We start from the raw sequence: 24,304 nt of genomic DNA, 5'->3' as shown, positions 1-24,304 counted from the left end.
CGAGGGCGGCGAGGAGGCTCTCCTCAGAGGGGCAGGCTGTAGGTGTGTGGGGGAAGCTCTCTCCCTGGGATACGTGCGCTCTCTCGCTTTCCTGTGTGGGAGTGCTGCCATTATTCACACTCTGTCCCTCATGGAAATGGCCCCAGGTTCACAGCCCTGCTGGGGGAGGAGTGGGGCGGGACCTTCAGAGAGCTATGGATGGGTCCTCCCAGCCCTACTTCTCGGCGATGGGGCGGCGGGGGGAGGCAAGAGGGAGAGATCAGCCCATGCCCCACGGCTGGGGCTGTTGTGTCCATAGGGACTAAGCGCAAGGCTGGGATGGGTAGTACAATCTCCTCCCCGGCAGATGGCTGGAGGAGCATAGCTAGGCTAGCACGGCAGCAGTGCAAACTTCTGCAAGTTGCTGCCGTCAAGCAGCTGTACTGGGCGCCCGAGCGCAGCCTCGCAGCCCTTAGACCCGGCTACAGAGCTGGTGGGCAACGATTCGGGTTTCTCAAACCTGATGGATCAAAGTGGTAAGAACTCCAGGCATGGCTAGGAGGAAGATTGACAGTTTATAGGGTCAACCGGCTGCGGGCAGCTCCGATGGATGGGCAGCCCACCCAATGAGCTAGCCGAGCGCGAAAGCCCGCCCTCTGGAGGAGCCAATGGTGGGGCAGGGAGGCGGATCTTCCCCAAGCTCGGTTGGCCCTGTTCCTCCTCCCCCTTCGCTAGCAGCTGCGCTTAGCCTGGGACTGGACCGAGTTAGAGTTGAGGCACTGGAGGAGTAACGCGGAGTCCGTGCGTCCCCCGCGGGGGGGGGGTTCCGTGCCGGAGAGCGGCGGGGAGCCGGGTAAGGTGGGGGTGCGGGGTGCTTGCGCCCTCGGGGGCGGGCTGGCGGGCGGCTAGCTGGAGGCGCAGAGCTGCCCCCGGGGCGGGGATGGGAGAGCAGCCGCCGTGCCTCAGAGCTACCCGGGCTAAGTACCCCGCTGTGTCGTCGCTGCCGCGCCGCCACCTCTGGCGGTGGCGACGGCGGCGCAGGGGGCGTCGGGCAACACCGGGGCCAGCCCCGCGGATAATCATCCCAGCCCGGAGGTGGGCGGCGGGGGTAAATCGGGGGCGTTCGGGGGCAGTGCTGAGGGGGGGCTGGGGCATTTGGGGGGAGGGCCGGGTCTGTTTTAGCGCCTCCTATTTTAACTCCCTGCCTCCTTTCCCCGCCGGGCCCGCGGCTGTTGTTCTGCCCCGGTGCCTTTCTCCCCCTTCCACCCACCTCCCTCGCCGCCCCCCGCTCCCCCCCCCCCCTGCGCGGGTGCCTCCCTCCCCTCCCCTGCCCGGCGCTGCGCTCCGCGGATCCTGCTGCCGGCGCTGCTCCCCTCCCGTATTGTTTGGCTGGGTCTCTCTCTAATGGCGGACAGGAGGCGGCAGTGCTGCTGGCCGACTGCAGGGGGGCAAACCCGAGACCAGGGGCAACTGCTGTGGGCGCGTGCGGGAGGCCGAGGCGGCCGCCGGGCGCCGCGGCGGCGCCGCTGAGGGGTCCGGGCCCCCCGCGCTCCCCGGGGCGCCGGTTCAGGGCTGCTTTCGGCAAGTTAGCAGATAATATTTCCTCCCCGCCCTGGGAGCCACCGCTGCCTTCGCAGCTGCGCCCCGGGCGGCTCCGGGTAACCGCTCCTTGGAGCGGGTAAGCTTGAGGAGTACCCCGCAACCCACCCGGGAGGGTAATTTATTTCTTATTTTGTATTTATTATTCGTTTGTTTGTTTGTTTGTTTTGTTAAGGCTTAGGATTAAAGGGAAGTGGTGGGTGATGCAGGCGGTACCTGCCCTGGCCAGGCGAAGGGAATCCTGCTTGGGGGCGCTGCTGGCTCCTCGGTGCCCCGTGTAACCCCCATGTCTTTCCCTTAGGCTCCAGCCCAGTTTGGTGCAGCCTTGGCAGAGACCAACAAGGAGAGGGAGCTCTATTGTGAGTGCTATTTATGTGTCTGTTCCTGCCTCAACTAGACCTGCTCAGGGATGGCTTGACACCCCCACGCTCCTTAGTCTTCGGGGGCTGGGGTAAAAGGAGGGGCCTCCAAGGCTGGGTGGGGAAATTCCTGGGTCCAGCAGCTGCCGCCCTGGGGCGAAGCCCCAGTAATGGCTGTGAGGCGGCTCCTCCTCGGGGTGGGCGCTGCTGCTGCAGACATCGCTCCTGCAATACCAACTCCGGCAAGCAGACGACGGGCTGCTGCTGCTGCTCACGTTACCCGGCTCAGGAGGGAGGGGGAGGGCATATTTCGGGTGCCCTCTAGAGTTCTAGAGCGTACATTAAAATCCATAACGAGACGGCTTTAGCCATCTTTATTTTTTTTCCCTCTTTCTCCAATTTTGTATTCCATGTATGTTGAAGCTAAGAAGGGGAATGGGAGGTTTAAAATAGCCCAGCAATTTGTGGAGCGTACTCTGGCCTTTGTGCACTTGGACCAGTTCTTTATAATTGTGGGTTTGCTTGGGCGATTTTGTTGGGTGCCTTTGCCTTTCTGTGTGCCTTGGCAGTACTTCCGAGGCATCTGCTTTGCCCCTTCCTCAAAACGCTGGAGGTCACTAGGGAAACCCACAGCTTTTTAGTAGCGATCCTTTTCGGTTTTTCATCTCTATGGGTTTTTCAAAGCAGATTGTGTTCTCTGTTGGGCTTTAGGTCAGCTAATTTCCAGTCTCTCTGTATAGGACTGGAGAGTAATTTGATGCTGGGTTGTGCCCCTTTAATAATGTTCTTTGCTGCACATAGTGGAAAACAAGGATTCCAAAATTAAGAAGTAGCGCAGTGAAGGTGAAAGTAACACGGTGTGTATAGACGTTTTAGGAGCTCGTCAGTTTGGATGTGATTGTTGTCTGCAAGCTCTCGTCACTAGAGGCCGCTGAAAAAAGCTTAGATAGCCCTGAGAGATCTGGTTAATAAACGTGCAGCACACAGAACAAAACAAAAAAGGAACGCGTACTTTGCACTCTAGGTTCTTGACTTGGGTAGAGGAATTGAGGTTTTTGTAATTTTCTCAACCACTTGCATCTTGAAATTGTTCTCCCCCCACCAACGTTCCACATAATAGATTTTCCAAACTTACATAGCTTGCAACTTTTGCTGCTTTTTGGTGGCTTACATATATACAGAATAAGTTATTCTCTGCATAACACCACTGCTTAGGAGGAGAGGCATGAGATTTGTATTCTAAACTTCTAAAATTACATGCCTTTCATGAGGTTGATAGAATTTGTATAGCTTGTTGTCATTAATAAAATGATCTGTTCTAATCTTTGACTTACTACTATATTTTTTAAAAATTTGATTGTAACTTCTTATATTTTATTGTGTCTTGGATGTAAGGCTACCAACTAATTTTACTTCTGGCTCATTATACATTCTAGCCTAACAGCTGTTCTCTCTTTTTTTTTTTTTTTTTTTAAACAGTAAGAAGTATCATTAAAAAAAAAAGTTATTTCTCTAGTAGCAGTGACCAAGGCAAATAACACTTTGGAAAGAGGAAGGTTGCTGTGATGGAAAGGAGTGAGAAAAGATCTCACTCTGTTGTGTGCTGATGTGAAAAAATTATTGCAACTCTGTGTGGCTGCTTATGAGAAGTTGAGAATATCACCAAGGGCAGCTGTATGGCTAAGATTTAGTAAACCTAGTTGAGTAGTTGCCAACTGGTTTGTGAACTATACATGTTTTTTGTACATCATCCTCCACCAACTGTGGTGGTAGTAGTCATACAGCCTTCCTTTCCACATGTGGCTTGAGGGAAAAAGTGTATCCTATGACACATGATAGGCTGCACAGTTCCATGAGGGAATGTGTGCCTACTGCTGCATGGTCATCTCTAGGAACCAAACTTCTCAGTTCTGATGATTCGTGAAATAAAGGTGATGATGGAACATTATATTTGGAGCAAATCAGTTTTCTTTTTATAAAAGACGGTCTTAAAGTATCTGCTAACTTTGATTTACATTATTGATAGTAATCCTCTTTCACTCCAGCTACCTGATTGCGTTTTACTGTTGCTTTGGAATAATATGCTAAGAGAGATTTGCATCAACTAGAACGTATAAATGCTAGTGAAAAAATGAAAGTGGGTTGCTCTGTCTTCTGCAGAGCTTGTGCAAGTGTGTGGAGGGCTATGGGACCAAAAGTGATGTAACTCGCTTCAGATTTCTGTTGGCTTTCTTTCCTTATCTCTTATTTTTTGTCTAGTACTGTCATGAACAGTCTCACATTGTTACAGTCACTTTCATTTTGGTTTCAAGCATTAAATAGAGAATTATTGAAGTTCCATCTGCGTGTGTGGCAGTTGGCAACCAATTAATATACTCGGCAACAAGAGCAGAATGAAAAGTTTTGTGAAGATGTTATATAAGGTATTATTACTAATGGAAAATCCGCTGTTCATGGAGAACAGTTATTTTGTTCCAAAAGAACCGTACATCACAAATAGCAATGAACTGCGCCTACCTGTGAAAGAGGATTAAGATTTGAAATTCAGAAGACTTGAAAAGACTGGACTAGTAAGCTGCCCCTTTTGAACAGTTTGAGATAATGTTTGCTGCATGATGCCCTTAAAACCCTGTATGCAGTACAGATTTTGTTGCCTACTAAAATTCAAGTTAGTTTAGTTGGTTTATCTCAAGAATTGAAAGCTTTTTTTTTTTTTGAACTTCTTCTAACATTAAGCTTAATTTTGTGCTTTTTGTGATGTAGTCCTGGTAGGCGTATGCTCCAGGAAGATATCTGGGTTTCTGAGGGATTAGATTTTGGAGAAAACTTATCTTCTCTTCCATGCTTGTAGTCTCTCTTACATGTTACTGAGAAATATTGCTGGCAGTAGAAGTTACCTTGGTATATGAATGATCTGCTGAGTTTAGATCATAGTATCAAAATTCTTCATTTTGGACCAAAATTTGTGGGTTTTGTCAGAGTCTGTTGTATTTCTGAGAGAAATCTTAAAAGGGAGTAGTGTGAGACTCTAGGAATACAGTGGTATGTTCTCTTCAGAGAACTATAGACATATGTAGACTATATAGATTTAAACACAACTTCCGTGGCCTTTATTAGATTTTTGGCAGTTTAAAGCTGCCAGAAACAATAAACTTTCAAGGCAAAACATTATTAACCCATGAAATTCTGTGCCACTAGAATTTAATGGGATTCACAAAAAATTGTACACCTGTAACTGGGGATGTTCTCATCCATACGTTAGATGGGATCAACTAAAATTAAACATTTCTGGTGTGCTTCGAGGCTTAAGCCAATCATTGACTGTCCGTTATAGCCTTGTTAGATCATAATTGTCCACTGAGTGCTCCATGGATTAGACATGTTGTGATTACTGTAGTTTACTTATTCCAGTATGCTCTCGGGACAAAGTTATTTCAATTAATGTTTATAATACAGACAATGAATTCAAATTTTACTAATCCAACATACAGAAAATGAAAAAAGATTTTTCAGTCTGTGGTCAAATGAGAGTCTGTGTAGTGGCATGATTGCTGCCCATGAATTTCTGAAATTCTTCTGTGATTGAAGGTTATTTACTCTATGTATGTTTGCTCTAACGCTTAAACGCTCTGTTTCTCCTTTTTGTGGTCCCTAGCTGTTTTGGAGCTACCCTTGCCATAGCGTTCTTCTCTGGCTCTGCCACCATCAGCTACAAACAGAATAATCTAATGGGGGTTGCCGGGGTTCTTCCCTGAGACAGGGGATTCGGAAACGAGCGTTCATACCTTGAAACTGCCTAGCTCTAGTCCTCACTTGAAATGTATTTAGGCATTACCAGTGATGCTTAATTGACTGTTTGGGGAGCTCTCCCCAGCCATAATGAATATCAGTAACAAAAAAAAAAAAAAATCAAGCTTATTTTGCTTGAAATAAGCTAAGTATGCACTCAGTACATAACTGTGCAATATGGTCCATAAGCTTTTTACCCTAACTCTTAAGAGTATCGGAATGCTTTGGTTTATATTGCTGTAACATCCAAAAGCCATAATCTCTACATTTGTGTACCTAGTGCTGTACAGAAATCTGTCAAGGCGTAGGCCCTGTTCATTGGAGTTTTCATTTTAATGTTTACTGGCACATGTTAAGCAGGATGTCATCTTAATTCCACCTTTTCCTCTATTTAATAGATTATGTAAAATAGCAGTAGACATAATTGTGCGCTCTCTTAATTCACAGGACAATAACTGATTAAATACTTGCTCCGTAGCTCACCAGTCTAGCTCGTGGGGAGGCTACAAAGACAGCAGGTCATTAAGAGAGGACAGTGGTATTGTGGAAGAGTTCATACAGGTTTCTACATGCAGTTTCCTCAGTTTTTATGGTTTTGAAAGATGGCATGGGAAGGAAAAGGTCAAATTGACTATAACTGGTGGCATAATGGACAAGGGAAGTTTTTATAGAATATAGTTTTAATTTGTCTTTATGTTGCTATATTTGATGGTTTTCTTCAAACAAAATCAAAAACTAAACTAGATTTGTGTGCAAAAGGTAATTTAACTTGTACTTTTTCAATGCACGTTCACACTATGGTTATGGTGGCATGTTAGTGCCCATTGAAAGGATGATGCTAACCCAACAAATCTACTTCTAGCTTGTAAGTGAGATTTTTGAGCTTGTCAAAAATGAATGCTGACCTCCTAGAAGTCCGCTCTGAGATCCCTTAAAGGGACCATAGACAGGTTTTTTTGGATTGGTCCTATTGTGGTGCACAGTCACCAATCACTCTTAGAAACATGGACCTATTTTTTTTCCCCTGCAGACTTTTTGTTGGCAGCATAATACATATTAGCCTCTTGTTGTCCTTTAGCTTTTTCCATGCGCAGTATAACCATACTGAACTTAAAACAAAAGACCACTCATGATGCAACTGGTTTTTTTTTGTTTGTTTGTTTGTTTTTTAAAGTTTAAGCTTGGGGAAAATGTTACTTCTTACTGTACTTCCTTTTCTTCAGATCATTGCAAGACCTCTCCAGTTTGGCATTTGCCTCTAGTACTCCATAAAATTTCTCTATAACTTACTTCACTAATCTCATTTATGAACTCGACTATCATCTCTGTATAGATGACCTTCAGATCTCTCTATTCCAGAGTTGCTGCCTTCTATGCCAGATAAATCTCAGCGTGTGCTTCCGACATCTCTTTGTGGATGTCTGACCTTTAGCTCAGGCTAATATTGTGAAGGCAATCCTTCCTCCCCCCAAAAAGAAGAGCGTTCATGCTGTCTGTCACTTGTGGACAGTGTTGCCATCAGGTCTCTGCATCAAGCCTTTAATCTAGCCATTGTTTTAGAAACAAAGCTCCCTACTCTGCTAACAAATTGCATATTTTTTTTCCCCATGTAGTAAGCTTTATCTGAATTGTTTCACATAACTGAATCTCATATCTTGTCTTTAATCTCTGTATCTTGTGGTAACACTTTTTCTTCTTGGTTTTAATAAATACAATTCTGTTCCACTGATTTGGATTCAGAGCCCTGAGAAAGTGTTTTGCTAGCCTTCTGCTTTGACAGTCTGGTCTCTGTATCTTAAACTTTTATTGTCATAAAATAACAAATTACCTGCCTTTAATTTAAAGGTGGGGCTTAACTACAAAGGGATTTATCTATCATTTCTTGTTAATGAGATCCTAAGTGCCATTTAGGAGGCTGATGTTGTGGGCAGTTAAACACTTTAGTTCATTCTCCTACAATTCTCCTCATACTTGGAAAAATTCCCTGTGTACACCCTTTAAGGCAATTACAGCCTAGTAATGCAGAAGAAGCGAACTTTAGGAAACAAAATCTCCTAAAAACAAAATCACCTTCTTCCCTCTGTCCTGGCACCCAAACATCCCATCCTTAAAACAAGATCCAGTTCTAACCGTTGTTTATGGTGGTGCTGTTTCCTTGTATTCTCCTTTTTGTCTCTCTCCATCTGTTCTCCCTTATGTTTAGGTGGTTTGCTTTTTGAACAGACAGTCTTATTCTGTGTTTGTACAATGGCTAGCATAATCTGGTCTGTGACTTGGGCTCCTAGGAGCCTGTGATGAGAGATGTAATATATGGGTGTATGATCCCTGTTTTTTAGGCCTGTTTGTTTTTTTTTTTTTTTTTTTGTGGAAAGGATAAGAAGACCTAGTGTTCTGTTCCACCTGAAATGATTGCACAGAATTTTATTTGAGCAATAACTGATGAATAATATACCAAGCAATATACATTTAATAGATTTTACTAAGCTGAAAGAATAGATTGACAGTTAATGGGCATGCTTTAAGTTGTTATTAGCTAATATATCCCTTGGGATTTTTGGAAAAATCTTCTTTCAGAAGGTGAGATTTTGTTTTAGTATATGGTACCTCATTAAATTAGCCAAGCATTGTCTAGACAAGTAAGATAAGAGGTTTTCTATATTAAATACAACCAAAAAAAAGCAGTTTGGAAGTGGCAGAAATTGGAGAGTGCAATAAAGGGAAGCTTTTTTTTTTTTTTAAACAGGATGCAAATGTTGACTATAACCTGAGAATGTTGCTGTCGTCACCCCCTTTGGCCTTCTATGTACACTTGTATCCAAGGAATTACCAAATAGGAATGCTGAGATGGTGTGACTAATAGTGTGTATGGTACAACAATTATGAATCAACTTAAATCCATCATTTTTTAATAATTAAAAATAACTGAAGAGTTCAGAGAAGACATATGAGAATGGCTTGAGAAAACATGTTTTATATTAGCAGATTTCAGAAACCCAACCTTTTCCTCAATTTGACTAGATTACAGTGTGACTTTATCTGTGAGAGACTATGAACACAAGAAGGATGCGTTAAGTAATTGGGTGGGTTTTTTCCCCCCCCTTTATGTTAAAGACTTAATTTATGTCTACTGATTCTTGCTTAAGCAATATAAAGTCAGAGGGAATAGCGTGTAGCCTTTAAGCAATTAGGATAACTAGCAGTTGGAATAACTTATTGAGGCATCACTTTCTTCTTTTTAGGCAAGAGTTTAAAGAGGATTTGAAAAGCTCACCATTAACAAAGTATATTGGGTCTTTAGCAGGATTGGAATATACTTTGTGTTCTGCAGTTACAGATTTGAACAAAATGCTAGCTTAGAGAAAAATGCTATATAATTATGTTTTTCAAGGGGTTGGTTCAAATAAGCATATATGCTTGGTTGCATGACCTTTTAAACCCACCTAAATCAGGGCTATCATTATCTTCTTTTCTCGTTTGTACTAGTGCTGGCCTTCTCTATTTTTTTGGGGGTGGGGAGGTGTCGGATTAACTTCATGAATCAACACAATTTTTTTTTTTTCTTTTCTGGGGGAGTTGTGCAAGTGTTGCATGGTTTTTTATTTTATTTTTTTTTAAACTTTAGCTTTCTGCCACTTTAGCTGTGTTGACTAACTGGCTGTTAGATCACATAAGCACTTGGTTTAAGTGGGAGAAAGGAAGAGAGAGTCATACTGAGGCAAGGCAAGGCAACATGAGGCACCACAGTTGTCCTGTCCTAATCTGGTTGTATGTTGTTATTGTGGGACTGCAGCCTTAGCAAATAGAACATGCCTTGTGTATGTGATAAAATAAAATAAAGCTACCTTTTACTTTTTAAAACTAGCTGAATTCTTGGATTTCGTAAACTGGAGTCTTGATTGCATAATGTAATATATTACCAGCCAGGGAGTTCAGCTGTGAAAATCTGTCATACCTGCCATGCTGACCATATCCATTCTTGCAGTGGATCCAATTTCCTGTCGACCTCACTTCAACATAGAACTTCAGCTTTTGTTTGTTTGTTTGCTTTCTATTTTTTCCCTTCTTTCTCTGTATCATTTTGTTAATGGTATGAGTATAATTTTCTTTCTTTTGTTATTCTATGACTCCATGAGTTCTGTTTGCTTGTAGTCCTACCTGGGATTCTCTCCAACTAGCAAAGTATACAAATGCTCTCTTACATTCTGTTTTTCTTGTTTTGAATTACTAGATGTGTTGAATAGTAGTCATCAAAGGCAAACTGTGTTGAAGAAGCTTGTCTGTACTTGGCCTTGTACCTGTTAGCCTGAATTTGGGTATTTCTCAGCAATGAAAAAAATGTGATCGAGACTACTCTACTAGCTGATGGTAGTCCATTTTCCTATAAGCTTTTAAAGTAACCATGCACAAACATCTTGTTAGTTTACAAACTATGTGGCATGGTAGTTTTTCATCCCTTTCTAAGCGCGTGCGCGCGCACACACACACACGCGCACACACACACACACAAGTTTTAAAAAATAATAACAGAAAAGATTTGTGAAGTGAGGCACTGAGAAACTGCGTGTGCCATTAGGCATGATGGTTATCAGCTATCCGTGCCGAGTTACTTGTTTCATGAGAAGTGACATATGTGGAGGTAGATTGCCTGCCAGTTTAAAACCAAAATACCTTAAACAAAAGTACAAATGAAGAATAAAATTGTATATCCTTGTTGACAACTATTAAAGTGTCTTTGGTTGTAAATTTGATGGCAGCAGTACTGGGCACTGACTGGATAGAAAGCAACTTTGCAGAAAAGGACCTGAGAGTCCTGGTGGACAGTAAGTTGAACATGAGTTAGTAATGCACCTTGCATGGATGAATGTGAGCAGCCTGCTGGGCTGAATTAAGACTGTAGCCAGCAGCTTGAGGGAGGTGATTGTTCTCCCATGTTTGGCACTTGTAAGGCCATATGTAGAATACTTTGTCCCAGTTTAGTGTTGGTCTCTCCCCCGTACAGCAGACATTTACATACTGGAATGAGTCCAGCAGCGGGCCGCCAGGGTGCTTAGAAGGCTGGGGCTCATAACAAGCAGGGAGAGGCTGCAGGGGTTGGGTTTACTCAATCTCAAGAAGAAAAGGCTAAGGGGAGATGTTATTGTGGTCTTCAACTACTTAATGGGAGGGTATAGAGAAGATGGAGCCAGGCGCTTCTCAGAGGTGCATACTGATAGGATGGCAGGAAGCAGGCACAAGTTCCGGCAAGGGAAATTCTGCATGTATAGATGAGGAAAAAAATTTCATAGGATAATCATGCACCACTGAAAGAGGGTGCCCAGAGAGGCTGAGGAATTTGCATCCTTGTAGATACTCAGAACTGTTGGATATGACACTAGCAACCTGACTTGACTCTAAAGATGGATCTCATTTCTGATTTGTCACTGCTCTGGGCTGGGATGGAATTTGATAAGATGACTTCCAGAGATCCCGTTCAACCTCAGGAATTTCATGATTCTAATTAAACTTGCAGTGTTTAGGCTGTCTAATATCATTTAGTGACCAATAAGATGTTCTCTATAGATCTGTTGTACCTTAACTGTCAGTTAACTTGGACACTTGCATTCTTAATTTTGTGTTAGAAAAAAATTGTGCAATTTGGATAAAATGTGAAATTATATATGGAAATGTAAATGCACAAAACATTGTTTAAAGGCTTTGTTAAAGTTAACTTAGATATACTGATTTTTTTGAAATCAAATTATATTTTACAGGAAGAACTAACTTCTTAATAGAATCAATATTACTCCTCTAGCCAATAAATTGATCTGTTTCTGGACATGCAGGTCTGCAGGTTATATAGAACTAGTAGATACCATTCTCTCCCATTTGAGATTTCTTTTCTTCTTTTCTGTGTGTAGTTGGTTTTTGAACTTTGGGTTACACGTTATAAGCTCCCCCTAGTTTCTTGTAACTTTACGAATTTGAAAGATAGCATGCTATTTTTATGTATTAGGTGCTTACTGAACAGTATAGGTACTATAATTTTAGTAAGTTGTATCGAAAGATATACCTGATGCAATTACCTCTCATGAAAAATAGAGAAATAGATTATTTGCTTAGTTATAGAGCCTTTTCTTATTTGTGACCATACTACTTTGAAATTTACAAAGTATACTGTAGTACATTTGTTGCTAAGTGAATTGAATACTTCCAATTCTAGTTCCTAGAACCTGGAACACTTAAATGCTGTTTTTAAAGGGTATTATGACACATGTTATGTATCACCATCTCAGTTTAATCTCTCAAATGTTAGCAAAAGCTATGGACGTCACAGATCTGAGTTTGGAATTAATCTTTATTAGTCCCCATGGAATAAGCATAAAGTGTGTTTTTGAAATGTGCACTGTGACCCACTGATACTTAGTCATCAGTGGCTTGATTAATTCTGTTGTCCAGTGTGGACGTATAAATAATGTTACTATTCTCAGGTCTGTTTCTGCTCTAGCCAGTCAATGTGTATTTTCTTCCTACTCCTTTTTGACATATCTTAATTTTTAAAAATAATGTAATTAATAGTTTGTCATCTTTGCATGCTATATTAAAGCCCCTTTCTACTCATTTCTTTATTTTCCTTTTCCAGTGTTTTACTTATCCTTTTCCTATTTTCGTATCTTTAGCACAGCGTTTCTCTTCTGTGTTAGTATAATGCTGCCTTTCTGTTTAGGTAATCTTCCAAGTCTGTTGCTGCAGTCTAATGTTACCTACATGCATTTGGTTGTAACTAATAGATAAGCATTTGGATATAATTTCTTCTGTGGGTCTTTGGGTTTTTTTGGTCTTATTCCATCATTCTCTTCACTTTGTAATAAAGTGGATATTCAAGCAGCATGTTGCTGCTTGAGTAGTAGAGAGAGAGAGAATTTACAGTTTACCACATCACACGTTATGGCTCTTAAGGCTAGAAGTGGTTCTTGGTTCTTGCTGATCAGCACCTCTTCGTGATTAGACATCCATGAAATATTTTGAAAGTGTGTATATGAAAGGGAATACATATCAATATGGCCGTCTTAAACGTTTTACGTAGTAAACGCTATGATTTGCATTTGCTGTGAATAGCTAAGCCAGTTGCTGCTTATTCCCTCATGAGTAATCTTGAAAACGTTATGTGGTAGGTGTGGATAGACTCGTGTTCAAAATTCACCCTGAATAGACTCAAATTCAAGAGTGATTCTGAATTTTTAATCTGTTCATGCGGATAGGGAGAAATTCTTAACACACTGGTTGAGTGGGACCACCAAAGGAAGAGGCTGTGTTAAATAAAGCTATTCAAATGTACTTGGAATTGTCTGTTGGAAACTGGACGTTGGCATTCACACATAACGTTGATAGCTACAGTACAGCTCAGATGCTTAGGATATATTGAAGTCTCTGCTTCCCTACCTCTCACTCTTCAGTGATCTTTAGTTTGTGTGTAAATAGTTTCTCTTTTGAATAAAACCAAAACTTATTGACTCCACTGCTTTGTTTTTTTTACTACACAATGCTTGCTTTCTTTTTGCTGTTTTGGGTATTACGTTATATAATGAATTTTAGTAAGTTAATATCTTCAGTCCATATCAATCTTTTGAAAGTCCTATGGAAAGAATGAAATCTGAAGCAAATTACAACTTGCTGAAAATAAGTTCTTCTAAACCAAATGATAGAGGAGAAAACTGCAAAAATCATAATAAGTGACCTATCATCTCATTTGCCATGAAGGTTTGAAAAAACCTTTCATTAAGACTAACAGTAGTATTATGGCATAGGATAGTATTCCCTGCCATTTATGAATGGAAAGCAAGTGTCTACCACTTAGTTGTTATTACTTCCAGAGTTGTTGCTTTTCTTTTATCGTAGTCATAAATGGCATCGGAAAGTATTTTCTGCATGATCTTGTTTCTAAAATGTTAAAAATCCAGATCTTCCATGGAAATACTGTTAAGTTTTTGCATTTTACCTTAAATGCTCACGTGTGCTAAGAACTTTAAGGTAACTAAAAACTTGGGAATCTGGATTCCCATCAATGTCTCTGTTGTGAGATGGCTGTCAGAGTAGTAAATGTTTTAGAGGTTGAAGCAGTAATGCTTTATTGAGTTTTAGGCTTCAGTGGCATCTCTGGGCTGAAGTAATGGGATCTCATGCTTTTCTAATGATGATACTTAGACAATCAACAGATTAGATTTATGAACCTAAGCTTAAGTCTCCTATTACTGAAAGTTTTTACCTGTATTCTGAAAAGCAGCAGTATAAATACATTGATTAGTGTTTTTTCAGGCTCTTTGTTAAGAGTTACGAGTATTATGTATAATATTTAAAGAAAAAGTATTGTTTGTTGTGAATACTTGTGTTCAGCTTTAAGTATACAAGCACTTATGTTGAACTCACTAGCATGATTTGTGTACAAAGCCAGTTAGTGGCTATATTTGTCATCATGGCCTTACCTTAGCATGCTAGGCTTGCCTAAAGTTTTACGTGTTTCAGATACCCTACTGATAATTAATGCGATCGGTGGATATACATACGTGCTAATACTCAGTCGATCTTGTTGCACTGGTATGCTTCCAGCTTCCTTGTCAATTAGCACATGTGTTTTGGAATAAAACCATTTTTCACATGTGAATTGCTGTGAGAGTGGTGCAGTTCCTCTCTGGCTATCAGCCTGTCGTAAATATCCCTTCCACAAGGATCTCTGCACTGAAGTTCAAAGCTGTGGAACAGCTAGTTGTTTTCCTGCACAGTGAATGTGGTTTGGGGCGCTGATCTGGCTGTAAAGGACTCCTGAAGGAAGGGCTGTGTCAGCTGGATCGACTTTACTTCTGTGTGTGGTTGCAGAAACAGCTGTGCTACTTCTAGTGCTACAGCTACTACATTTAGTGCAACTAAATGGTGATGTGGGTGCAAAAAATTGTCTTAGGTAATATCAGTAATGCAGAAATACGTAGAGAAACATAGCTTGATCAGCAGATGAGACCTGGAATACTGTTAGGGATTAGACACTAATTCAGGGAGAAAGGTCATGAATATTTGTTATGGAAACGCAATCACACTACTGTATCACGTTGAGAAATTAGATCTTGGAGAGAGGAGTCAAAGGCGGTGGAAATTTAGGATTTACAGGAGTGAAATTAGCCAAGGTGAGATTCTGTTTTAACGTTTTTCCCTTGCCCCTGGTGTTAGTATAAGCTAATGCTTTTGAGAATTAAGTACCTGGTCTCCTTGCCTGCCACATTCTCCCTTAAGGGGCTTAGAAGAAAGGACAGGGTTGCCCCATCTTCTCTCTTGAGAGACTGTGGACCTAATAAGCAGGTGGCCCTTTAGAAGGGTTAAAGTTTTCGTTGCTGGCTGTGATACAGAGGTTATGGTAAATCAGCGCAGCCACGTATCTGAAGTGTATCCTTGCATAAAATGTTAAGGTTGATAACTAGATATCCCTCAGGAAGGATGAAAGGAGAAAACACAAATGCTGAATGTATGTAGTAAGAATGTTTAACAAACAGGTTTTTATTGTGCAATTACCTGCACTAGCTGAATTGTGTGTGTGATGTCCCAGGAGGGCCCTACAAATTCATTGTTCCTAACAGGATTCTACCACATAGGTTGGTGTCTGTCCATACATACAATGTGTGTTATTCCCTATATAACTGAGACTGCAGTAGCAGCATTCAGATTTAGTTTAAAGCTGATGTAAATTGCAACCTTCTAAAAATGTTTGATTACTTTTTGGTATTTTCTAGCATTTTCAACCTCTTTGGGTGAGTGTAGCTGGGCTATTAAACTGCCTTCAGTTGTAGAGTGAAACAGCCACTTAAAGGTGGCTTTAATTGGTATGTTTTTACTTTGTGTTTGGGGGTGAACTGTGCATTCGGTCAGCCACGGGGGTTCATACGCCAGAAAGCCATGGTATTTAAATTGCACCTGGTTTTGTAGGGAATGTAACAGACCTGAGTTGTAGCAAGAAATTACACTATTAACCTAGAGAAATGACTTCTTGGTAGTTACATACAAAGAGTCTTTACAAGAGACTGATTTTTTGATAATCAGACTTAGGAAAAGTCAAATGATAAATACAAATTTCTATCACGAGGAAGGGTGAGAACTAAAGAATTAAAGGATGTTATGGTCAAGGGACTATCAAGGTCAGGAATTGATCAGTAGAGCCTCCCAGAACTTTGAGATGAGTTCAGAGATTATTTTGATTAAATATTGATTTCCCCTCCCCCCTTTTTTTCCCCAGACTAAAGTCAGCCTTACAAGGATAGGCCAAAATTCAGATTTTGGTAAGTGGGTGAAACATTCATGAGACTAGCGCCATTTCTTTTGTGTATAAGCATATTATTATTACTCTACTAGGTTACAGTAATTGGTATACTATCTTAGTAGACTGTCCAGTAATCTATTTGCAGCAGTGATGTCTAGGAGTAGGAACTTGGCAGGTCTAGTGTGATTTTTCTGCAGGTGTATTCTTTTGGCTTTCAGCAACTGACTGTTGAAGGACTTCTGATTGTACAGTTGCATTTGGACTGCTGTCTTTAATGGTCAATAATGCGTTTATTTTCATGAGTTTGCCCGATTTCTGTTTGAACTGATTGCATTTTTTGGCCTCTGTTGCGTTTTGTGGCAGTCACTTTCACAATTAAGAAAAGAAAATGCCTTTCTACAGAATAGATTATTAAATAGATTAATATATGTAACTTTCACTGGCTGCCTTTATGCTTGTATGTTATAAGATAGTGGGCATAACTTTCCGTTTGTTCTGTATTCTTTATTTTTACAGATTTATCATCCTTTCATCAGTCATCTTTCTTTTCCAAAGAGAAGACTTTTCCTTTCATATAATACACAAAAAGCAAACAAAACCAAAAAACCCTCACACAGTTCAGCAGCTTCTTTTTCATGTGGCAACAGATATTTTCTGTATTGTTCTTAATTCTTCTTTTAAGAATTCCTGAGGTTGTGTTTCTCCTCTCTGGTCATTGATGTCTAAGTAGATTTGGTTTCACAGAGTGATCGCAATCTGGATCTTAGTGATTTCTCTAAATCAGAAGTCTGTTTGTAGTTACCTTTTCTCCCTGTTTGTCTTCCATCTGTTGCCAACGAATTTTACCCGTTACGCTGTCTGATTGTTCAGCATTGTGATACCCTTCTGCAGTTCTTTCCAGTCAGTTTCTGTTCTCAACTACTGCAAATAATTTTATATCATTAAGAAACTGTCACTTTGGTAGTCCTTTTTTATAGTTGATTTATGTAGAATATGTTAACCTGTAGCTTTTTCTTTAAGGACCCTATGGGTCACTTCTCTTTATTGTGATAACAGGAAACAAGGCATGATTTATTTCTTTCTCTTCAAATAATTACAAATGCACAAGAGGACCCTTTCTCAAGTCTTATGACAGATCATTTCCACTGCAGTCTTCATTGAGCAATCTTGTTGAATGCCTTTTGGAAATATGGCTTCTCTATGCAGGTTTAATTAGTGCTGGTCAACAAGCATGCAAATCTTTCAAAAGACCTTTCTAATAGCCCCATGAGTTGTTAGTTTTGCATTGCAAAATGCATTTTAGTTCTTTCCCATATCTTATATTTTGCTGTAGTATTTATTTAGCTGTAGTTTCTATCAATTTCTATAGCAATGGGTATAGGACTGTCGTCTGTAATTATTTGGGCAGTTTTTAATCACCTTCTTGTTTAAGTAAGTGGTTACGGATACTGAAATATATAACCACTGACTGTCTTTAGAAATTTTAAGTGAATGCCAACATGGCCCTGGTGATTTGTTCTAAAATCCTCTTCTATTGGCACTTCAGTATGGTATCTTTGTTCCGACGTGACCCGTAGAAAGAGAGCTTTGATGTGATTTTCCCTATCTCTTCCTTACAGCACATCAATGCAGAGAATGTATTCTGTGTCTTCTGCTGTGGTTTAGACTTCAGGGGGTACTCTTTCCTTTAGGAAAATTTTACTATTGTACAAGGGTAGTTGTGTTGCAGGCCTTTGTTCTGACATAGCTCAATAGCCCGTCCTCCTAGTCATCTTTACTCAGTCATTTAACTATTGTGGCCTTAGGGTCTTTTTAGAGTGGTTAATTAATTCATATGTGAGTTTTTAAATGGCCTCCGTGCTCTTGAGCAGCTTTTTGTCTTGCTAGATGCTCCGTTTCGTTTCCTTTTAACTGGCTTCGTTACATTTACGTTCTACTTTTTGACGTCAAATGTTGCAGTAGTGAATTATTTTTTTTCATTCTCCTTTGAGTTAAAATGGGCTCTTCTGGAGTGTTATCTTGATAATTACATCTTGAACTGTGTTGCATGGCTCAAAATAAGATCCAGAGTTCTTTTTCTTTGTATTAGCCTTCTGGCTAATTAAGTCAGCAGCGTGGTAAGAAATTGCCTCCATCGTTGCTTGTTTGTATCTGCCTTCTTCTCCCAGTCTAAACAATAGTGGTTGAAGTCCTCAGTTATTAGTGTTTAGCCTTTGCAGCCTCGTTTTGTTCCTCCATACGCCTTTGTTGTCATCATCAAGTTGAAGCGATTGGGAGTATAGCATTGATATGCCACTTCTTCTTGAATATGGAATTTAAATGTAGCGCAGGACCTGTTGAGGTAAATAATTTAGTGAAGACCCGGGTTTGCTAAAACAGAACGTGGTGTTCCTCCACGCAGGCAAATCAATCACTCTTGTGCCTGTATTGTTTGTACTGTAGTATAACACTATCCCGTCAGTTTTATTAATCCGTGTAGTTTTGGAGGTATCTTAGTTACTAAGTGTTCTCCCAAAACCAGTCTTTCAAGTTTTCCCTTTTAATTTTTAGGCTTTTGACTGAATTGCAGGTGTGTTGATCTTAGTTTGGATGCCTGTTCCAAGTGCCCTGCTTAGTTGGAGCAGTAGTTTTAGCTGGATTTCACTTAATTCCTCTTCATTTTTATGACTTTGCTCTAAGTGTGTGTAAGCATGACTGTGCTCTTATGTTTCTGCCACCTTCCTTGCTGGTGTTAGTAATATTCCTTAATAAAGGCGTTTAAACTCAATTTTAGCTTTGGTAAAGGTGGAGAGGTAGAGTTGATTAATCTTTATGTAGGACTCTCTCCCAAATCTCCAGTTCCTGATAAATTTAAAACTTCTTTTCCATTCATCTGTTCTGTTAAGATTGACCTACGAAGCATTTTGTAGGGCCTGGCTGCCTTAGAAGTTGTGGTATTTGCCATCCTGCTAGAGAAATCCCTGCATTTTGCCTTTTATTTCTTCCAGTAAAAGCCTTGAGTGTAGCTATGGGATTATGATTTATTTCATCATGAAGACTTTTATACATGCATGGTGTATCCTCATTTAGAAGGAGAACATACAAAGCCTGATTCAGGAAGGGCTGTTGTATGTTGGTGGTGCTTCTGTTTCCATCTGGCTATAGAATTGGTGCCTCTATGTTACCACAAAGCATTGAGCTCATTCTGCAGCAGCATTAACACTTGCATTCTTTGCAGACTAACTCTCACCATTTCTTGTTGTTTTTGATTTTTTCCCTTTATTTTTCAAAGTCTCAACAAATCATCTAGCAGTCAGTCTAGTCGATCTTATGGGAGTCTAGCAATCATGTTTCTTTCATTAAGCATCTCTCACTGTTAGCAATTGCGGGCTGCGAGTGTTTTTTCCCTACTTTCCTGCCCCAAATTTCTTATTTTCATTCTGTAGATTATTCCTCCTTTGGTAGTTCTTCACTTTAAAAATACTCACTGCAACATTCCTTGTGTAGTTTTGTATTCTTCATCAATGCAAACATTCATAGAAAACTAACTCCATCCTGTTGCAGGCTGTTACAAAAAGCAATTTTGTGAGTTTCTGAAATTTCATTGCCGAGCCTTACAGAGGTAGGAGATGATATTTATGAGGAAAATATGCAGATTTTACTTATGACTGTGTTCAGTAACAGTTAAGCACATAAGCTTTTCTTATTTTTATGTCATACTGACATACGTTTAGGTCACTAAAACAATTCTTTTGGAGAGCCTGTGGGAGAGGGGAAAATGTGTTTAGGCAAAAAGGTGTATTTTATGCTGTATTACAATACACGCATGTGACGTGTAGCAAAGATAAGACCCGAGTCTGTCTTTCTACTAAGGATCTGTAAAAATAGGAATAGCAAAGATCTGATTCAGGACTGAGGCATAATCTTGGGATATTCTGATTTTCTCTTTGCTCCCGTCTGTTCAGGTACATTTAAAGGTTTATTAAAAGCTTTATATGCTTGTGATGCTTTTGTGCTTGTTGTGGAAGAAAATATGTGAAATGAAACTGAGAAACTTTAAGAATCAATGAACTAAAGGAATTCTTTTCAGCAAAAGCTGAGATATAGGAAAATCTGGCTTTGAATTACTCAGCCCCATAGGGAAAAATGTGATATGTAAAAGAATATTGGATTAAATTAATCTTCAGTGTAACCAACTGATTTCCAGGGAGGTGCAAACGAACTGCATTGATTATACAATTTTTTTGGTAAGAAAATGTATTTCATTTCACTGGAATGTTACCTTTATTACTGTTCAAATGCTGTTATATAATGGCATTTAGCTATAAGGCTAACATACGAAGGAATTAGAAGAGAGGGTACCACCTCTTAGGATTAATCTGGTTCACAGCTTTGCTGTTTGGATTTTTTATTTTTTTCCCCCCGAAGCTTAGTAAATGGACAAGAGGGCTTGAATAATGTTGTAAATGCTTTGAAGAATATTTGAGATTTATTCCTCTGGGCCTCTTTACTGCCTGGGAATTCTAACGGCTGTCCTCAAGCGGTAGATAACTACACGAGTTGATACTCTCCATTGTAAAAACACTGCTAAGTCTGGGAAACCTAATGACTGTTGTAAAACCTGTAGAATAAATATAGGCTTGAACTTTGAACGTTTTCAGTCTCTTGTGAATGGGCATATGTATTAACATAAGCTATAGATGTCTGGTCAGAGTGAGAATCCTGAATCTCATTGTGTTAAGTATCACTTCAGTGCAGTATATACAAGTTGGAAAAAATCAGTAATGTAAGGCTTATGTTGCATTGTAAGCCTGATTTATAATATATGTTTTGCAATTTTCCCTTTGCCATGTCTTGATTTAAACACTGTATAATCTGCTACAAGCATAGGGGAAGCTGACATGGTAAATGGAAAAGTAGCATAACTGCTAAGGCTTCTTTTCTGGCAACAGCTCAATTTGAAGCAGTTACGTCCTTTATTTATTTCAAATATACTTTTTAATTCTAGTATTTGATTACTTAATTGCAGTCATGTTTGTCTCTTGCCAAACAATATTTTTTTTCCATCTATCTATATAGTACCAAATAAAGGATTCTGGAAATGTGAGTTGACAAAGTAGAAAATCTAGAATAAGCAACAATGTTCATGCTTTACTTTTGGTAATAATTGTATAGATAGACATTCTCTCTAATATAGTATAATGACAGTGCTAAAAATCAGATCTGAACCGTAAATTAGAAGGAAATAAGTTTAATAAAAGTAGTTAGTACAAAGAGGTTAGAGATGAAGAAAGTGTTTCAGAAATTTAATATTTGTTTTAACCCTGTTCCAGAACACGGTGTTTTTGTGGAGGGCAGCAAGTTGATGCAAGAGCAGATTCCTCAGAAAAGGCGAGGGAAAAGTCTTGGAGTAACTTATTAAGGTAAACAGGTTGCAGTGGATTTCTGCATGGGTAAGTAACGAACAGCATTTTTCTACTTCTCCTATTCACTTTTCTTTAAAAAGGATTTATAAAAATACACGGAAAGCTGCTTCTAACTTTGCACAGAGGCTCGCTGGAATCGCCCATCAGCATATACTCCAAAACGTACCCAAATTATATGATGATTATGTCTGTATTTTTCTTGGTATCAATATCGGCTTAATTTACTAACTTTCTGGTACAAATGTTCTTTACAGAGGTGTTTCTCTGTATTGTTTGTATTATATATATGATTGTATACTTATTTGGAATTACAGATACAGAAATAATTTAACCTGCTTGCCTTTTGATACTTTGAAATTGGTGCTAGAATTGACAGTTGTAAACAGCAGGCTCCTCAAACTGTAAAATTACTAACAGCATACAGAAACCCATGAACAAAGTAACAACTGGGAAGGAGCCTGAAGGAGCATCTCATGCTGAAAGTGAGAAAGGAGATAGTTATTGAAAGCTTCAGTGGAACGTGAGGTAGTAAAATCAGGGCCTCAGATGAGCTGCCTCCTGCAGTGACTTAGAAACAAGCTGTTGCTGTGCATCCTCCGTTACTTGGTGGTGATCTCTTCTCATTGCATGCAGCAGTTCCAAAGCGCTCTTGCTTCTGTGCCTCAGTTATGCTGGGGCTGTGTAAGGAGCTTCTGACTATGTGGAGCTGGAGGAAAATCAGTCGAACTGCACGGTTATTAATATGCAAAATGATTTACTATTAATATGCAAAATGATCTGCTTGTCTAAACCTTGTTCTTGCTTTGCAGTTAAACAAAAGCAGTGTTACAGGATCATTTTATATGAAAGGGTGGGAGGGGGACTGAGAAATCAAACTCATGTAATAAATGCCAACGAATTCCGTTTCCACTGTGTGTATATGTATTTTGCTAAACAATCATGTAGCTGTTATGCGGGAAGTGTTGGTAATGGCAATATCTCTTGCTAGTGTAGTGTTAGAAAGGAAAAAAAAAACTAGTATTTTCTTTGGATGATCTCAGGAAGAGAAAACAAGTAAAAGCTGAAACTATGTTAATTCTATAGTTATTTTAAAAACTGTTATTGGAAAGTTAAATCTCACTCTGAAGTTGGTCTCCCTCCCCTTGTGTTTTTCTTTAAACAGCAGGTCTGGAATGGACACAGGTTCTCTGGGAGGATTAGAATTGTCTGAACATACCCCTAGTCTGCTAGGGAGTACCATCATGGCAACGGGCCTCGCAAATGTAGGAAATACGTTTGGAGGTCCACCCAGTTCTTTAGTTTCTAGACCTAATAAATTCCAAAACTCGCCTATAGAAGATGATGATGATGTAGTTTTTATTGAACCTGTACAAGCTCCACAAACTTCTACGTCACTGATACCAGATCAAAGGAACACTGCGTTTACGTCATCAAAAAATGAAGACCTTCAAGGGAATGATTCCAAGATGCTTCCTCCTCCAAAAGACTTAAATACTCAAAAGGGGAGTATAAGTGAAACTATTATTATTGATGATGAAGAAGATATTGAAACAAATCAAGGACAAGAGAAGAACGCTTCCAGTTTTAATGAACGAAGACTTCCAGAGTGTAAAAACAGAACCACCGATCTGGAATTCTCAGCTTCCAGTTTTTCAAGAAGTAAGGTAAATTCAGGAATTGGTAATAGTGGTATAACCACAGAACCAGACTCTGAAATTCAGATTGCTAATGTTACCACATTAGAAACAGGTCCTATGAGCTCTGTGAGTGATGGTCATTTAGAAAATGCTGAAGGGCGTGACATGAACTTAATGATTACACATGTAACATCATTGCAGAATTCCAACTTGGGAGATGTATCTAACGGACTGCAGTCAAGTAATTTTGGTGTTAATATACAAACATACACCCCATCTTTAACTTCACAGACCAAGACTGGTGTAGGACCTTTCAATCCTGGTAGGATGAGTGTGGCTGGAGATGTATTTCAAAATGGAGAATCTGTGACTCATCATAATCCTGGTAAGTTATAATATTGAAATTTTCCTTAAAAGCTGAAAAGAAAACACAGAATATTTGATTAAAATGTTTTTAGAAGTTATGCTGTATAGTGTTTTTAGTTTTAATTATTAGAAAAGAGCTCGGTTTCCTTCATCCCCATCACAACTGTACGTTACTCTCTGGAATAAAATATGATCAGTCAATGACAGTGTGTTGGGTAGGATAAACTGTAATGCCTTCAGACGTCTTAAGATGTAAGTATATGTATCTAAAAAGCAAAGCTTGCTTTATGACGTCAGTGTACCCCTTTAATGCACACAAATAAAGGTTAGAGCATCTATGCAACTTTTGTACTTTTTTTTGCATTTCCTGTTAATAAAACTATTATGCAGTTCTGACTAGTATAACAAATTATTTAAATAAGTATTATTTTGCTAATTTTTATTGTCTTGTCATCTGAATTTTATCTGGTATGCAGCAAACTGAATTTGAAAGTCTGATCTTAAAATCATACAAGTAGTTAGCTAACATAATACACTACATAATAGCAGTTCTCAGTATTTACGATGCTTAACAAGATGAGCTCCAAGTTATTTGTGTACTCACATGTTCCTGCAGTAAGTTATATACACGTTGGTATTTAGAGTCACCTGTGATAACATGTATTGTATTATGCAATATTAATTAAGGTTACGAGTTGGCTGTTTTATTTCTGTATCTGCATGAAAACAGCAGTAAATTGTCTCCTGTTTAGCAAGTAAACAGGTCTCGCTAATGGCAAAATAGGGCAGCTGTGAATGGTCTTCTGGAAATATGTTCTACAGAATTTAAGCTTTCACATACGCAGTTTAAAATCTTTCAGTATGAAGGTGAAGTTCTAATGCATACTGACATTC

General features: G+C 39.7%; 1 protein-coding gene across 13 annotated transcripts in view; it reads left to right on the top strand.

Annotated features, from left to right (window-relative positions):
- The first annotated feature begins 676 nt into the window (after positions 1 to 676).
- The window catches only part of ZMYM2 (zinc finger MYM-type containing 2), a 91,321-nt gene continuing 67,693 nt past the window's right edge, over positions 677 to 24,304 (top strand). For 2 of the 13 annotated variants that reach the window (XM_068930285.1, XM_009686597.2), the window contains exons 1-5: positions 677 to 832; positions 1,880 to 1,937; positions 21,315 to 21,434; positions 22,573 to 23,071; positions 23,336 to 23,429. In XM_068930285.1, the coding sequence (XP_068786386.1) occupies positions 22,580 to 23,071; positions 23,336 to 23,429 (586 nt within the window). In that variant the 5' untranslated portion in view covers positions 677 to 832; positions 1,880 to 1,937; positions 21,315 to 21,434; positions 22,573 to 22,579. Of the gene's footprint in view, positions 1,075 to 1,308; positions 1,695 to 1,879; positions 1,938 to 21,314; positions 21,435 to 22,569; positions 23,430 to 24,304 lie in introns of those variants that run through there. The other 11 variants (XM_068930283.1, XM_009686596.2, XM_068930286.1 and 8 more) reach the window with 8 other exon arrangements.

This window comes from Struthio camelus, chromosome 1, assembly GCF_040807025.1.
Source record: "Struthio camelus isolate bStrCam1 chromosome 1, bStrCam1.hap1, whole genome shotgun sequence".
Classification (NCBI taxonomy): Eukaryota; Metazoa; Chordata; class Aves; order Struthioniformes; family Struthionidae; genus Struthio; species Struthio camelus.
This window is presented reverse-complemented; position numbering and strand designations above follow the sequence as displayed.